Below are 18,117 nucleotides of genomic sequence, written 5' to 3'. Positions count from 1 at the left end.
AATGAGCAGAATTCTTTTTGGAACGGAGTTTCTTATGGAACAATGCGGAGGGGTACCCTAACCGGGAAAAAACGTCCGTAACGTAAGATTTTTATTAATAATGCACACAGTGTACGACTTAACTTTGTAATAACGTACAAATTAGTAATGAACACAGTGTGCGACTTAACTTTGTAATAACGTACAAAAAATAACATATCTTTTTATCATTCATTGACCACGATCTCAGAGCGTTCGTTTGTGCAGTACACTAGCTCTTATGCAAAGAACCGCGAATGAAGTGTACCACAATAAGTTCGCACGTTACCGAATGACCGTGGGTTGTTGCGAAACCTCCAGTTTTATTTTCTTTATACCTCGAATAGAACTTAAAACTAATATTTGTATAATAAGGAACTTCGTTCCTATCCGGTGTCTCACGACACCACACATTTTTTATTTATTTATAAAACTTGATGGGCGCAGAGTTCTTGACCCAATTAGTGTTAAATGTTTACTGGAACTAATCGAGTCTAGTCGAGTCTCGCTTTCAATTTCTCTCGGCTGTCTTTTCAAATACTTCAATGCAAAAATAGGCAGAGTTCTGATACCTCTGTGGTCCTCAAAATACATCATAACAGTAACCACGCCAATTAATTGATTTTAAAGCAATGTTTCGTCGTGGTCTCTGTGAACACTAGGAATCTACGTGCTTAAATAAAAAATTTGGAACAGCTATTTGTATCCTAGCGAAATGTCATCGCTCGATATCTTGTACTGGCCACGACGACTAAACGATGTCCATTGTTCTTATTTCAGTACAAAGAAACCTAAACATATTATTATTAAAAGCACTCATTGACGCGATGTTCGAATTCATTTAGTAAAAAAAAAACTTAGTCGTTCTTGAAAACAAAAGCGATCTTGTAAAAGCAATAAAATAGATCTTAAAAAGATTAAAGTCTAAGACTAAAAACCTCGAATATTATTATTTAATTTTCTTACAATCTGTTTTTTAATATTATCGAAGGGTTAAAACGGTTGTCGTCGTCCCCTGAACGTTGTATCTCCATCGAAATAGGTTAAGGACCTATTCCGTACCATTACACAGTTTTTGGGATAAACTGTTCGTGCACCCTCTGTTTATCCATGAATATTGACCCAATTTTACTTAAGTAGAACGTTTCTATTATAAAACTAGGCTCATCGAATTTTCATGACAGCATAGTGCTAAAACCACAGTCTTTAAATAACTTTCACGTCTTTAAATAATTTATGCTACGATATGCTATGTTATTTTATAGACGGCGTTTGAGAGTTTCGCAGCTAAATTATTATGGATTTTTTGGTAGGAGTAAATTTTTTTCTTGTACCGGATCTAAGTCGAAACAGAAAAAAACTATAGGCCTAATGTGAACGGAAAACATTATCGATTCACTTGGCTAATCATAATACTCGTATTTTTAGTAAATTACCATATTACATAGAGCCACTGCGTTCATCCATAGTCCATACATCCATTTCAAGAGATAATTTGCACTATTTTCTTTTTATAGCTTGCATGGGTGGACGAGCTCACAGCTCACCTGGTGTTAAGTGGTTACTGGAGCCCATAGACATCTACAGCGTAAATGCGCCACCCACCTTGAGATATAAATTCTAAGGTCTCAGTATAGTTACGACGGCTGCCCCACCCTTCAAACCGAAACGCATTACTGCTTCAAGGCAGAAATAGGCAGGGTGGTGGTACCTAACCGTGCGAAATCACAAGAGGTCCTACCACCAGTAAAAAACAGCACTATCTGCCATTGTAATAAACTTCCCTCCATGGTGTATCTTGAGCGCTATGTCATGTCATTTTTCAAACTAGGATTGCAGTGAGCGATCAGCCGACGGCAGAGGCTTGGCTGTGCCCCTGACATACGTAAGGTCCATGAGCAACGCTAACCACTTAGTATCAGGTGTCCGTATGATCGTCTGTCTTCAAGGGCATAAAAATCGTGAATCCCTAATACCATAGCAGCAGCTAGATGCCACCCACTAACTTCCTTCGAGACCGTCGTTTACAACAGTTAATTTTTTAATGTTTTCAATTATATAGTAAAGAACGTAATATACAACAAATATATTCACTTATTAGGCGTTGCCGTGTTCGACAGGCCTGTCGAGGCTACAGAAGTTTACGGGTCAAACAAAAACAAAGATATTAGCTTGCATGCTAATATCAATGCAATATATAAGCTAAATGTTATACAAATTTCCAGAAAAAAATCCTCGAAAACGGCTTTCATTATTTTCAAAACTGTACAGTAATTTTCCTAAGCCTCTCTAGAAGGAAGACACATCGTAACACTCCCACAGTAGGGAAAGTACATTCTAGAGTTTTTAACACACTCTGCATAACGTAAGTAAGTGCATTGTTTAATATTGAACTAGACACTACCGCCTATAAAAACATAATAATTAGGTTTACACAAACCCACTTACTAAATAAAAATCTAAAACTGTTTTCTATCATAATAGTATTACAGTTTTAGTTTCAGCAAACCGAAATAAAGGTTAAAGTATACGTTTATTTTCTGATCAAGACATTAGACTAAATTAATTAAATTAATGTATTGTCATCGATCGACGATATGTATGCAAGTTTCTAAGTTTGGAACCAATCTTTGGAATCAACCCTGTGACCCTAAAAATGTACCTACTATTTTGTAAGACAAAAACGCGAGGCTTCTCCCAAAATAAACATAAACTCTTGTATGTTTACTTTACAACTTCCGTTTTTGAGCCTAATATAAAATAAAAAATATTCAAGTTACACAATGATATCGTGAGGATTGGTTTATTTTATTGAGATTTAATAGCAAAATTAATCAAAATGTAGCAAACTATATTCAATATTTGAGAACATTTCCATTATTACTTATTATACCGATGCTTTCAGCAATAAATGCTTAGACGATTTTATTTGAAACCAAAAGCCTCCTGCGATTCTGCCCTCTTTAAATTTGAACTAAATAATAAAAATGTACTTTCTTATTATACTTCTGTACTTTATGTGCCCAATTTTTGGTGTAAATTTAGGTAATAATTGTTCCATTTACATAATTTAATAATATGTTAGCTTTTTATTCTGTCTTTTCCCTTTTCTCGGTTGAACTTCAAAATCTTAAATCAATTCTGGCAAAGCATTCAAATATGAACAATGGAAAATTACCCAAGGGAACATATACTTTATTATATAAAGTAAAATCTCGTTAGGCAATAACCTAACAAACACCTCACTTGCTATGCAAACGTGTTATGTATTATTCAGAACTTGTTCGAGATAACACGCGTCTCCGCATCGAAGTCTGACTGAAATGAGAAATGTGCCGCATGAAGGTGCGGCGATCTCAAGATAACCACTCGGATATTACAACCTCTTCAATCCATGTATATAGACAACAAATTGACATACTTTCTATTATTTGTTGGTGGTAGCTTTTTCTTTTTCTTTTTTTCTATGCTGATAGCCTTGAGAGGCTATTTGAGCTTCTCCTTAACGTGTAGGTGAGCTCACGGGGCTCAAACCGGAGTGTTGCTAACACTGGTCCTGGCAAGAACAGTGCTTCGCAGAATCAACCACCAGTAGCTGAGAAGATCAGGCGAGAAACTTAATGGACTCTGTCTATGGGTTAATTTACTCGTCGAGACCTTCGTTCCAAGCGACGGGTTCGGCGAAGACGGTGGCCGATGCTTGAGGTACCTAAAAGCACCGTTTATGGATCGGGAGAATCCGTAATGACGTTTTAGGGCAAAGGTAACTTTATTAATATTTCTACACAAGCGAATTTATTTTACGAAATAGATACATATATACACACATACGTACATGCTTGCGTTGCATTTTTACCTTTTTTGTAGTAAAATTTTACAATGTATCGAATTTCTTCATTAGATTCACTGATCTTAACAGTACGAAAAATAAATAAAAATCACACATTTTCCTAACACACATTTTCCTAATTTAAATTTGGAATTATCTTCTTTAAAATTTAAACTTTTAATGATACCAAAACGACCCAGATTCAAATAGTATAGCCAAAGAGATTTTATTACAAGTTCATACATACTATAATGCGAAAAGACATTTCCCCATTATAACATACTCACTGGCTCGGTGGTGCAGTAGTTAGCGCCGAGGGTCGTGGGTTCGATTCCCGCATTCGGCAAACATTGTTCGATGGACAGGTTTGTTTGCTCTTTGTCTAGGTGATTATTAACTATATACTAGTGGTGGTACTGTTGGCATAAAAATCAGCAGATCGAAAAACGAACATCTGTTCTGTGATTTTGGCGGTCTCTCCAATTTTACACCCATTTCCCTCGACGGAACACCTTTGCCAGTATGTCAAGACTTCCGATACCTAGGGTCTATTATCCAAAGCCACGGTGAACTGGATCGTACTGTGAGGCACAGAATTGACGCAGGATGGATGAAATGGCGGCAGGTCACGGGCACCATATGTGACTCACACATTCCTCTTCCCCTAGAAGGGAAGATATATAAGACCTTAATAAGCGTACCGTCTTGTATGGATCAGCTTGTTGGACAACAAAAGTGGCGGATAAAAGGCAGAGATGCGAATGTTGCGATGGATGTGTGGAGTAACGAAAATGGATAGAATACGGAATGAATATGTTAGAGGAAGTCTGAAAGTGGCACCTGTGACAGAGAAGCTGAGGAGTGCGCGTTTGGGATGGTATGGACATGTGATGAGACGAAATGAAAATGAGGTTGGTAAGAGAGTGTTAACTATGAATGTGGAAGGATATAGAGGAAGAGGTAGACCTAAGAAGAAATGGATAGATTGTGTGAAAGACGATATGGGCAAGAGGGGAGTGAGCGAAGAAATGGTATATAATAAAAGAGTATGGAAGGAGAAAACATGTTGCGCCGACCCCAGGTGACTGGGAGAAGGGCAGGATAATGATGAATGATGATGAATGACTAGTGGTCCCGCAGTCTATTGTCAAAGACTATTATGATACTTCTATAATCACAGATTTCGCCAAGACTACACTTTAGACCAATAATATTAAAGATTTTAAGCAATAACAAAACTTTGACAATAAACAAAGATATATATGTGTATATATATATATATGTGTGTGTGTGTGTATGTGTGTGTGTGTGTGTGTGTGTGTGTAAGAGTGTGAGTGTCAAATACTTGGTTGTCTGTGTAATCTTATTTTTACTGATTTAATATATTAAGTATGCATAATTTATAAAAAATATTAGCATTCTGCACTCCTTCTATATATTCTCTATAAATGTTGGAAATTTCATACTCCTCCGTCCGCGCAATTTTCGTAAAAAGGGGTACAAAGTTTTTGCTTAATTCACGTATTCACGTATTAATATATAGATGTGTAAAGAAAAACCTTTTTAGCTTTATTATTTAGAACTCTTCAGTTTTTAAAAAGGTCTTTGCTTCAGTGTCATTCAGTGAAGTCTGTCATTCAGTAAAAAGAGAGTTCAATTTTGTGTAGTTTATTAATAATACTATTTACTATTAAATTTTTAATATTAATTTTAAAAGAGATTTAAAGGATTTAAATGTTGTTTTCTTATAATACGAGTATAACAGAAAACGCAATTAAGTCTTTTATTGCTTATTCATTCTGAAGTACTCATTACATATGTACATATTTAAAACGTTTTTTTTTTATTGCCCTTGTAGGCAGACGAGCATACGGCCCACCTGATGGTGAGTGGTTACCGTCGCCCATGGACTTCAGCAATGCCAGGGGCAGAGCCAAGCTGCTGCCTAAAATAAGATATATAAGCCTGTATGTCAGTCTCTGGTACCCATGACACAGGGATTCATAATTTGGGGCCAGATGGCTTGAAAAATTAATAAAAAACGAACATTTGTTTTAAACTGACTTCTAAAAATAAAAAGGTTCTTAACTCGACTTTTTTATGTGTGTTTAGTAAGCTTTTTTCTAGGTGAACCAAATTTGATGAATTTTTATTTTGAAAGGTGATTCTCGTGTGGTCCCATGCAAATTTTATCAAGATCCGACCAGTAGTTTTTTTAATTAAAAAGAATTAATAATAACCTTAATAAAGCTTATTTCTTTGACTTCGAATACATAGATGATATCTCATTTTATTTTGTTAAGCTCAGTTTTCTTTCTTGTTGAAAATAGATAAATATTATTTGTGTGTGTATATTGCTTATCACAAATTTATACATTTTATTCTAGTTCATTTACATACATAGTTATTTCTCGCGCGAAGAATTTATTTGACGTTTTATGAAGTTACATTTTTGTTTGGTCTTAAAGCATTTATAATAAGAACTTGTTGATGGAACTTTGCTGGTGGTAGGACCTCTTGTGAGTCCGCACAGGTACCATCACCCTGCCTATTTCTGCCGTGAAGCAGTTATGCGTTTCGGTTTGAAGAGTGTGGCAGTCGTTGTAACTATACTGAGACCTTAGAACTTATATCTCAAGCTGGGTGGCGCATTTACGTTGTAAATGTCTATGGGCTCCAGTAACCACTTAGCACGTGAGCTCGTCCACCCGTTCTAAGCAAAACAAAAAAAAATCGCTTTAAAAATGTGTCTTTGCCATGAATTTATTTTATAGTGACCGCTCGACATCTTTCGAAGTCTGTAATTCACCTAATTTACGTTAATTTATTACGGGCTAGTTCAAAAAGAATGAGACCGAATCCGCCGATCCGCTCCGAGCTTCGTTTGGAAAATTAAGAGATAATAATACAATGAGCTCGCTCCGATACCCTGATCGAACTGTGCCGTCATGTTTGATACAGCCTGATGGAACTCAGTCCTCACCACGACACCTATACTTGAGACCCTTAGAACTCGGCGCAAACTCGTGGCGCATTTACGTTATGGATGTCTATGGGCTCCAGTAATCACTTAACACTAGGTGGGCTGTGAGCTCGTCCACCCATATAAGCAATAAAAAAAAACATTCGCTTAAGTGTTCGAAGCTATGTGCCCCTTAATTGACTTTACTTATTTGAGAAATTTGGTCTAATTTAGCTTACAAAACTTCATCCAAACAAACATAGTTTAACAAGTTAAACAAAAAGAAATTAGCGGAAATGGTGTTTTTTTTTAATTTTCTTAAAACTTCAAATTTTAATTAAGTACTTCTTATTGGGAAATATTTTTTACACATTTCACAATCTACTTATATCTGCTCTATATATAAAAATGAATTGCTGTTCGTTAGTCTCGCTAAAACTCTAGAACGGCTGAACCGATTTGGCTAGTTTTTGTCTTGAATCATTTGCGGAAGTCCTGAGAAGGTTTAAAAGGTAAGATAAATATGAAAATGCTCGGAATTAAATAAAAATAGCTACAAATCCTTTTGTTTGTTTTAAGTTTATTTTATACAAAAGTTTAGGTCTTTTATTTATCGATTGAGGCACTACGAAGTCTGCCGGGTCAGCTAGTTATTAATAATTTTTTTCATTCATCGAGGTTTAACTTGTTAACTTCCAGATATATTCCGAAAGATCCAACTAAGTTTGCGGAAGTTCGTGAATGTCTTAAACGTTTTCATTGACCGTCGTCCTTATTAGTTAAGTGGCTTTGTTACTTTACCATCGAAAATCGAATTTGATAAACAAATTCAGATCACGGACAGAGTTCTAGTCTAAATAGAATAGATTGAACCTCAGGGCGTTAGAAACAATTTTAGCATTATCAAGTTTTACGGCCGTCTGGTGTAGTGGTAAGTGACATGGTCACTACACAAGGGGGTCGCGGGTTCGAATCCCGCCAAGGGAAGATATTTGTATGATAAATATAAATGTCCTTTCCAGGGCTATGGATGTATATTAAATATATGTATGTGTATAATAAAAATCTTACATTTATATCCGTTATCTGGTACCTGTAACACAAGTTCTTTACGAACTTATCACGGGACCAGTTAACGTGGCGTGATTGTGAATAAATATTTATTTATTATTATAAAAAAAAGAATAAAAAAGTTTTCAGTACCGATATTAAAATTGAAACTTGACAACCCGCAATTATTTAAAATAAAAAAACGCTTTTGTTACAGTTTTGAATAAGCAGACCATCATACACGAAATTCTCATTGAATTATAAAAAGTTCATTTATTTTATAGTAGCTGGCTTCCAGTTTAATTGAGTTTACAATAGGTGCTTTAGAATACCGACTTCATTATCCTTTATGTTATAATATATTCAAGAAGTCTCACAATGTAGAAGGGTGGCTAAATCAAAAATTAACATTAAGTATATGTTGTTTTGATAAATATCACAAAATGAAGGGTAGACTACGTAACGCCACAGTATAAAATGGCGGTACGTGGACAGAGTCGTGGCATTCGTGTCAGACAGTGATTCCGTCCGTCTCAGCAGTGAGTCTCTGACAGTCAGTCAGTCGGTCTGTCGGTATGTGCAACGAAACTGTCGGTTTATCCTGTCATTGTGAAAATTGTGTGTGTTGAGTTTCAATAATTATTATTGAAAAGTTTTATTGACTAAACTGAGTTCAATCGAATACGAGTGATAACAAAACTACCGCTCAGTCATCCCTGACGTGAGCCGACATATAATTTAAAATTATATCTGTTTTGCTTATTAAAATATACATCATAATTTTTTACCCCACAGATGAAGCCCTCGTGGCCTAAAGAATAAGATCTCCGGTGTACATGCATCAAACAAATAGACTGTTCCAGTGTTCCATTCGCTTATTCAGGTACCAAACTTTAAAATACCTACTAAATAGATGTTCATGCACTACAGTTTCGCGGCAGAAATTGGCGGAGTGGTATTAAGTCGTGTGGATTGAGGTTACAATAGCCGCTGAACATCAAATTAACGTAGTTAGTTTTTCCTTCCGAATTCTATGGAAAAATTCACAGTGGAAAGTTTCACTACGGTAATCCCGCAAAGAACCAAATTAAACAACCCTAAATTTTACTTTGTGAATGAATTCTAAATTTCAAAGACCCGTTTTTTCCCTAGATAGTATAATTGGGAGAAGCTTTCAAATACCGCCCTTTAAAATGTTAATAAAAAGCAATTTGTTTGCGCATAGCTCGATGGTCGACATTTCATTGTTCTATTCGTCAAATACTTGAAATAATTGACCCGAACACGGTCGATTACCATAGTTTCTCGTAAGCCGTACGGATTAATCGAAATAGATTCTCATGCTTTCACTTCGTGCTAAATATCTCTTACACATTAAACTTACAGAATTGCTAAATTATATTTTATATTTTCATTTAATCTTATTCATTCGGATCCCGTTTTTTCAGATACTTTTTCTAGAAACAACACCAAGGTTAAATATTAAGTCTCACAATAATTTCGCAGGTGATAAATTTTCAATATAATTAGGTACTACGTTTTCGTTTTACAGATTTTATTCAACTCGAATATTCGCTGATCGTGTTTCACAAATCAGAGTTCACTTGCCCAGAGTTACCCTTCAGAGTCCAACGACCGGTTACCCCGTTTGATCTACAATTACGTGCTGAAGTTTTAATCTCACGCCTAATAAATCCCTATCTATTTGAGAGTATATAAGCCCCTGATTATTTGAAAAACAATAAAACAAATGCGAGACTAATGAACATGAACAAAAGCCGGTCCAAGTCCGAACAATTAGATAATGTTAATGAAGCTCTGAAACGGGGGAGGTATTAACGAGGCGACACGTGTAATTTCATCAGTTTTGACTGTATTTTCCAAAGGGTCTGTTCATAGTTAGAAATATTACTGGACGATGACCGGTTTTTTTTGATAACGCCATCTTGTTGTGTCTTTAAAGCGGTTAGTTGCCCTCAATTAAGAAAAATAGTATTATTATTCACCAATAGATGTCGGGAAGAGTTGATTATTGAGAACACGAATAAAACAACATTTTCTGAAAATAAATCGTAGCTAGATCGATTTATCGCCCCCGAAATCCCCTGTATACTAAATTTTATGAAAATCGTTGGATCCGTTTCCGAGATTCAGATTATATAATTATATATTAATATACAAGAATTGCTCGTTTAAAGGTATAAGATAAAATAATGGCGATTTTTGTTTTCTCCTGATACAAACGTTCAGATGAACTCACGGTCGTTTTTTTTTAAACTTGATGGTTTTTTTTTTATTGCCCTTGTAGGCAGACGAGCATACGGCCCACCTGATGGTGAGTGGTTACCGTCGCCCATGGACTTCAGCAATGCCAGGGGCAGAGCCAAGCCGCTGCCTACCGATGTTGCGGGTAGCCATCATAGAACACAAGATATTTAACATATGCCTGAATCTCACTAACGACATCTTCAAGATAAGTTTACAAATATACAAGTTCAATCAATTAACACAATCAATCGTTTAAATAATATTAATACATGATACATATAATATGTTTTTCATAGGTCAGAGGAATGTTTTTTTTTTATGTTTGAGAGATTACTGGTGGCGCCTTTACAGTTTTACCAGGACAGGTGGACGAACAAGGGCTCAGCCAGGTGGGGTAATTGGAATGGTCTTTGTTATTAGAGATGAACAAGCAATTTAAACGCAACTGTCATACAAGTCATTAACAACCTTATAAAATTAGCAACCTTGATCACTAGAGTACACACTATTGGGACCTCTCGCACGAGAGGCAAGCATAATCCCGCTTACCTAAAAACATATGTAGTATTTTGGACGTTTCGAATACTTTTGAGTTTTCGTGGTCACGGGCGACTTATGCGTCGGCATTTCAATATTATGCTCACTACCGTCCATTATGGACGATTTCTTACTGGTGGTAGAACCTCTTGTGAGTCCGCGCGGGTAGGTACCACCGCCCCACCTATTTCTGCCGTGAAGCAGTAATGCGTTTCAGTCTGAAGGGTAGGGCAGCCGTTGTAACTATACTGAGATCTTTGGAACTTATATCTCAAGGTGGGTGGCGCATTTACGTTGTAGACGTCTATGGGCTCCAGTAACCACTTAACACCAGGTGAGCTGTGAGCTCGTCCATCCATCTAAGCAATAAAAAAAATAAAAAAATAAAAAAAATTTCGATAAACTGTAATAGTAGGTTTAATTATATTATTATCTAGAACTCGCAAAACCCGAAGAGAATGCGCTATAATGATATCAATTTGAACACTAAAAAAAGCAGCTATAATCCATTCGTAAAAATCCCTCAGATTTAGTAAAGATAACGAACGTAAAAAAGTACCTACTGTAAGTACCGTTCCTATAAAATAATGAGTAAAATTTAAGATCTCACTTGAATGGCTGGAACAATTTCGTTTGAAGACGATACTTTTATCTGATTTGATTATATTTAGATGCTAAAAAAATTATTACAAAATTTAAATAGAATAAATAAGTAATCTATCTAATCAAAATAGTTTCTTTTTACTGCTGTTTATCGAATGATTAATACTTTAAATGTCATATTCGTAGAATAATTTGAAATGAAACTAAAAATTTTACAATTTAGTTAATTTTTTTATTTACTCTTTAATCATTGTATACAGTCTTACTTACATTAACTAATAAATAGTACTAAAATCACATTTAATAATAACTTAAATTAAAAACTGGGCCAATGTTGACGTTCCTGTTTCTATCTATATGAGTTATACTGAGGAGGTTTAGTTTGGGTCTCTTGAGCGGGTGGTGGACTCTGTGGACATTCCTCCCACAGCCACCAAACAGTGACGAGTACTTCCACGTTAATCAATATCAAAGCTATAACTGGAACTATTAATTTTGCAATTAAAGATTTTATACCAATCTTCGCAGCCAACAAGGGTTGTAGGACGCCGTTTATGAGCAAATCTTTCATCCCTTGTAATTGGAGACCTTGTGGAACGGTTCCTGATAATAATGCCAATATAAAACCAAGCAAGCCGTTCACTTTGCTTATCACTTTTGAGGTAACAGGTCTTACTAGTTCTGTAAGGTCTGGCTTCAATAAAGAGATTTTCGGTGTGGCTGAATTCGCTGGATGTGTATAGGCTGTCGGCTTTGAAGGTCCATAATTATGTCCAGACTGGTAGCCGTATGCAGGTGGGTTTGGATATGGATACGTTTGTTCATCTCGACCAGCCGCCGCGCGAAATTGTTCACGATCATCCAGAAAGTGGTCGTCCCATGTATCCAAAAAGTCGTCAAAGGTCAGCTCGTTGCCACTTGTTTGCCTGTTCTCTGGCATAGCATTTGAATTTGTGTTGGGTCCATTTGCGATATGTAACAAAGGTTGATTTGTCTCCTTTGGTATGAAATTCCTGTAGGTCGGAAACTGAGCCATGACCGGGAAAGAGTTTGAAGTTCGCCCCTGAATCGGCTGATAACCCATATTCACTTGAAATGGATCGCCTGTCACGCAATCTATCAGTTTTACTGACACACACAACAGCACAACCTTACAGAGCAGTTCCATTTTTCATTATACCGTAATTATGATTATGAATAAAGTCGTACATGACATGTGTTTATAAAAAGAAAATCCTAATTGCAAGATTCGCAATAATAACTAGGCCACGGCAAACGACCAAGATTGTCCTACATACGCAGATGTTAGTAAGCATTAAAACGTCAGCTTATATCGATACCGGAATTGCAATCTAGTGACATACACCGCGCCACTTTATCGCCGGCGAAAATAGTCAACATACTTTTGGCGAATGAGCTATCTTCTTCCAGGTCATCGATTAGCGAGAATGCCGCCGCAGCTCCTATATTACTGCTCCAGCTCCGTGACGCCCTTTGTATTACACAAGCTATTCTTTGCGAGCAATCGCTTATCATTCTCGAAGTGTGTCGTTTTTTCTTTTTCATATATTTCATCATTTTCGATATCATAGGCCAAAGAAGAAAAGCTTTTAAGCCTAATTTAACGAATAGAATGAAGAGAATCGGTACCATAACTAGTTTTCCTGCTAATAGTTTTAGTGTGACAATAACTGCACCCGACAGCATAATCTTGGCGGCGCTTCCCAATACATTTGCGAACGACGAAAGAGCATCAGACTTTGGGCACGAAACATAGTAGTTCGAGTCTGAATATGTCTTTCGAATTGGCTCCGGGTAATTGTGTGACGCTCCAGCAAATAAGTCGAGAAACGGTAGCGATGGTGGTTCTGTAACAACTGCACTCATCCTCTGGTCTTGAGCACCGACACGAAATTGTGAAACAATAAAAAGAATACCGAATACCACAAACATAGTTTATGAACTGTTCCGCTTCAACCGTTTTGTTTTATTTAAAACTTCGCGCGTGAAATTATAATTTCAAGATTTAATATGCGGCCGTAAATAATTATCTGTGTAATTGAAACAACGGTACCAAGGGACATCAGGTCATTTAATTTTTAGAACGAGATAATAATCGCAGTCCCTTTTTTACGTCGCTATTGTTACATTTTTACGACAACCTCAAAGAAAATGGAGCATGCTTTTGCGACCTTTTAACAGAAAACCATAGTATCTCATATAGTCTACCTGTAATTTGTTCACTCATACTTTCATAAATCGGAGCCTAGATACGTTCGCCGACAATTCTTAACAAAATGTTAATAGGAACTGAGTGACATAAAATGTAACAATTCAATGCTATTTTTATTGCACTCGTTACGTAAACAAACTTAAGTACTTGATATTAAATTGTAATTAGAGCCCATACAAATTAGAAATTTAATGCCATCACCTGCCTTGTGCCCGCCTATGAAGTCGAAGTTTGATTTTAATATTAAATTAAATGGCAACCAAGCATTTTTATTCACTTTAATGTTTCTTCAGATTTAACGGCCGTCTGGTGTAGTGGTTAGTGACATGGTCACTACACAAGGGGGTCGCGGGTTCGAATCCCGCCAAGGGAAGATATTTGTATGATAAATATAAATGTCTTTCCAGGGTTATGGATGTATATTAAATATATGTATTTCCGTTATCTGGTACCTGTAACACAAGTTCTTTACGAACTTAGCACGGGACCAGTTAACGTGGCGTGATTGTTATAAAAAAAAAAAATGCGTGTTGAAATTTGGCAAATAAAAAAAAAAAACATAGCAATTGAGTCTTATTAACGTGTAAGGATCTATGTAAGTGCACAAGTCTGAACACCGATGAGCAATCAAAGTATGCTGGTTTAATACTCCGAGAATATCAGCTGCCCATACTTCTGAGTCTTTTATTTCATTTCATTTCATAACCAAATTCAAGTAATTCTATTCCATTCTGTGTAAATTGGCCACGGTCTTTTGTTACAAAAGAATTTGGCTGTAGTGACTATGTTCCCTTTGCCTATCTAACTGAACAAATGAAACAAAACACAATATTTTGGCAATCTGGCGGGAAAATCACATTATAGCTCAAAACATCTTCGTATATTGTATCATCTATGCTCCAAACACGCCGGTGCAGGAGAAAAAGGGCGGGAACGTCAAACTAAATAGGCGCTTTTTTCAAGTTAATTTTAATTTATTTGGTTTTAGCCCTTTTTTACGACATTGTTTCCTAATTTTTCACTGTGTTTGAGTTTAAAATTATATTTCATAAGTGTGTTCCGTAATAATGGACGATGACGACGGGGGTGAGGGCTTCAGCTCCGCCCCTGTGTCCGCTCCCATAATAATGGGAAAAAGAAGAATGAAGTCATCTGAATACGACGAAAGCCGCAAAATAAAAATGACTTTCATTAAAAATAAGCGCGGTCTTTTTAAAGACCACCATGCTCTTTACGAAGACCTTACAAAAAAAGAATACCCAGTGCTTCTTCAATCAAGCATCTCACAACCAAATAACAGAGTCCCAATGGACCTGTTAAAAATAAATAAAGCATTAAAAAATATTCAAGGGGTCCAGTATGTCAAAGCTGCTGGGAACTTTTTTGCTAAAATTTACTTTGGCTGTGCTCGGGATGCCAACGCTTTTTTATTAAATGTAAGTTTTATGGAGTTAAACAATTGGACAGCAAAAATACCTTACGATAGCATTGAGAGTCAAGGAATTATTCGAGCTCCTGTGGAATTGAACGAAGAATCTCTTTTAGTAAATTTAAAAGCTTCATGCACAATACTCGGAGTAAAAAGATTTTTCAAAAAACAAGAGAATGGAAGTGACAAGCCACTGCAAACTGTGCTGGTTACATTTTTGGCGTCTAGCCATCCTGATCACGTCACATACGAGCATATTTGGATGCCTGTTTCGGATTATATTAGACCTGTGTTACAGTGCTTCAAATGCTACAAATTCGGACATGGAAGTGGTGCCTGTAAAGCCACTCAAGTTTGCTCTATTTGTTCAGGCAATCATTTTTATAAGGAGTGCAGCACTCCCAACATCTTCAAGTGCTCCAACTGCAGTGGGTCACATTCTGCAGTTTCTTACTCTTGCTCAGTAAAGGCAGCCAAGGTTGCTGAAGTAAAAAATAAGATCATCGGCAAGCAAACATCATATGCAGCCATACTAAAGACTCCTGTTATTAAGAACCCCGTGACCTCTTCTGACATACCTATATCTGCGAAGACCCCTCAAGGTAGGGCTTTAATTTCAGACATTATCAATTCAGAAATTGTCATCAGAACCATTACAAAAACTTTAATAGAATTGTTAAAGAAAAAGGATTCTAAATCCCCTTCTGGACCTATATCTACTCAATTAATTAAAGAAATGCTAGTAACAAATTTTACATCATAAATTATGGATAGTTCTACTCAATCTTATATGCATAATTCTGTTGGTCAGTTTAATATCATTCATTGGAACTCTAGAAGTTTATTTCCTAAATTAGATCAACTTAAAGATTTCCTCAGTAAACTGGACAAGTGTGTTGATATGATTTTATTCAATGAAACCTGGTTAACTTCACATAAAATCATCAAATTACCTGGATTTAATGTTATAAGAAGAGATTCCAACCAACCACATGGTGGGGTTGCTATTGCATTACGCTCTAAGTATAAATTTAAAATAATAGACACAATTTCTCAATATCATTTTCAAAATATTTTAATTACAGTTTACATTAATAATTTTTCTTTTGACATTCTATGTGTTTACATTCCTCCACCACCAAATGGTAAGTTCACTATTAATTTATTGAAAGATTCATGTTCTAAATTTGTTTCAAATAATTATTTAATAATTGGTGACTTCAATGCACATCATGCTTCCTGGAGTTCAAGAGTCAATGATAGAAGAGGTAAAGCCCTTCATGATTATGTGGAAAGTTCTGAGTTGGTTTGTTTAAATGATGACACAATCACGACCTTTGCTCCATTTGGTCAACAAGGTAATGTATTGGATCTAGTATTCGCATCCCCTGCTCTTAGCTCTAGTTGCACAGTTTCTGTCCTTGATGATTTGCTCAGTAGTAATCATTTCCCTCTATTTATTGAAGTCTTTAACGATGCTTTTATTTCTTCCTTTGGCCCGACCACCTTTTCAATAAATCAAGTTGATACACTAGATAATACCTCCTTAGCTAACATAAATTTTAATAAGATTGACTGGTCAAAATTTAATAAGTTATGTGAAAGTGAGTTTTCAAGTTTTAGCTTCGCTGATAACTCTCTTGAAAATTATAATAAGTTTTTGAGTATTTTACATGACATATTAATGACTTTTGACAAAAAGTGTTACTCGCACAAAAAACGGATTTATTCCAAAGCTGTTCCTTGGTGGAATGCTGATTGTGACCGCGTAGTTTTACAAGCCAAAGTTGCTTTATTATCGTACAAGCATTATCCAAATATGGAAAACTATATTATTTTTAAAAAGCTGGACGCTTTGAAGAAAAGAACTTTATATGAAATAAAACGTTCAAGCTGGATGAATCTTTGTTCATCATTCAATCGAATGACTTCGAGTAAAATTATTTGGGATCACATTCGTAGATTTAAGCACGCTAAACTCAATAATATTTCTACGTCTTCAAGTTTTTTTCAAAATTCCGCTAATGCATCTTTGTTTTTGGATTCGATAGCTGGTTCTGAGAATGAAATTTCCGAATCTAAGTTACAAGATTTTTTTAACAGCCACGGAAAACCGGAGGCTCAATGGCTGGTAGACCCATTCTCTATGGGCGAATTTGCGACTGCGTTAGAAAATAAAAAGGAAACCTCCCCTGGTCCTGATTTCATCCCTTATAAAGTAATCAAAAATCTTCCCCAGTATGCCAAGGAAATTTTATGTCAAATATTTAATGATCTTTGGCAAAACAACTGTATTCCTCCGATTTGGAAAACTCAACATGTAGTACCGATTTTAAAGCTTTACAAGGATCCCAACTGTATCAATTCTCACAGACCCATTTCTTTAACTTCTTGTTTTTCGAAAATTTTCGAAACTATGTTAAAAAACAGGTTAGAGTGGTTTACTGAAAATAACAACTTAATACCAAGTACTCAATACGGATTTCGTAAAGGTAAAAGTACAATAGATAACTTAAGCTGTTTGATTGGCGATATTAAAAATAACTTCCATAATAATCAATTTACATTAGCGGTATTTTTGGATATTAAAGGGGCTTTTGATAATATAGATCATTCCTACCTTATTGAAAGTCTACATTCTTTAGGCTTTCCAGGACATGTTCTGTTCTGGCTGTACAATTTCCTGAACAAGCGCTCTATGTTTTTGAAAATTAAATCTAGTTTATTTGGTCCTAAAATTTCTACAAAAGGTACTCCTCAAGGTTGCGTTTTATCACCTCTCATATTCATACTTAGTTTAGTATGTTTCATAAAGAAAATTCCAAATTCTGTTAAACATTTATTCTTTGCTGACGATCTTGTTCTCTATGTAAACTGTAATGATATTAAAAGTGGTGAATCGGTTATGAATAGTTGTTTGCGTAATATTTACGATTTACTTACAAATTCCCTAAAACTTGAGGTCAATATTTCCAAAAGTTCTGCAATTTTATTTTCCCAAAATGGATTGCATTACCCTAAAGTTTTATACAATTATGATATTATTCCTGCTCAATCTTTCGTAAAATATGTTGGTCTTTCTCTAGATTTTGATCTTTCGTGGAAAACTCATATTGATGTTATTTGTAAAAGAGCTGAATTAGGTTTGAATATATTAAAATCGCTAACTGGAATAAAATGGGGAGCTG

The 18,117-nt window shown here is 35.7% G+C and overlaps 3 protein-coding genes across 3 annotated transcripts; 1 reads left to right on the top strand and 2 right to left on the bottom strand.

Annotated features, from left to right (window-relative positions):
- Nucleotides 1–11,477: 11,477 nt before the first annotated feature.
- On the bottom strand, nucleotides 11,478–12,435 carry LOC114253182 (uncharacterized). Its single transcript, XM_028187946.2, has one exon. It carries the CDS (start codon nucleotides 12,433–12,435, stop codon nucleotides 11,617–11,619), a length of 819 nt encoding a protein of 272 aa, XP_028043747.2. The 3' UTR covers nucleotides 11,478–11,616.
- On the top strand, nucleotides 11,484–15,809 carry LOC149501117 (uncharacterized). Its single transcript, XM_089734088.1, has one exon. The coding sequence runs from the start codon at nucleotides 14,568–14,570 to the stop codon at nucleotides 15,690–15,692; it is 1,125 nt and encodes a 374-aa protein (XP_089590214.1). The 5' UTR covers nucleotides 11,484–14,567; the 3' UTR covers nucleotides 15,693–15,809.
- On the bottom strand, nucleotides 12,591–13,220 carry LOC149501118 (uncharacterized). Its single transcript, XM_089734089.1, has one exon. The coding sequence runs from the start codon at nucleotides 13,218–13,220 to the stop codon at nucleotides 12,591–12,593; it is 630 nt and encodes a 209-aa protein (XP_089590215.1).
- Nucleotides 15,810–18,117: the final 2,308 nt, after the last annotated feature.

Source organism: Bombyx mandarina, chromosome 17 (assembly GCF_030267445.1).
Source record: "Bombyx mandarina strain Sakado chromosome 17, ASM3026744v2".
NCBI lineage: Eukaryota > Metazoa > Arthropoda > Insecta > Lepidoptera > Bombycidae > Bombyx > Bombyx mandarina.
This window is presented reverse-complemented; position numbering and strand designations above follow the sequence as displayed.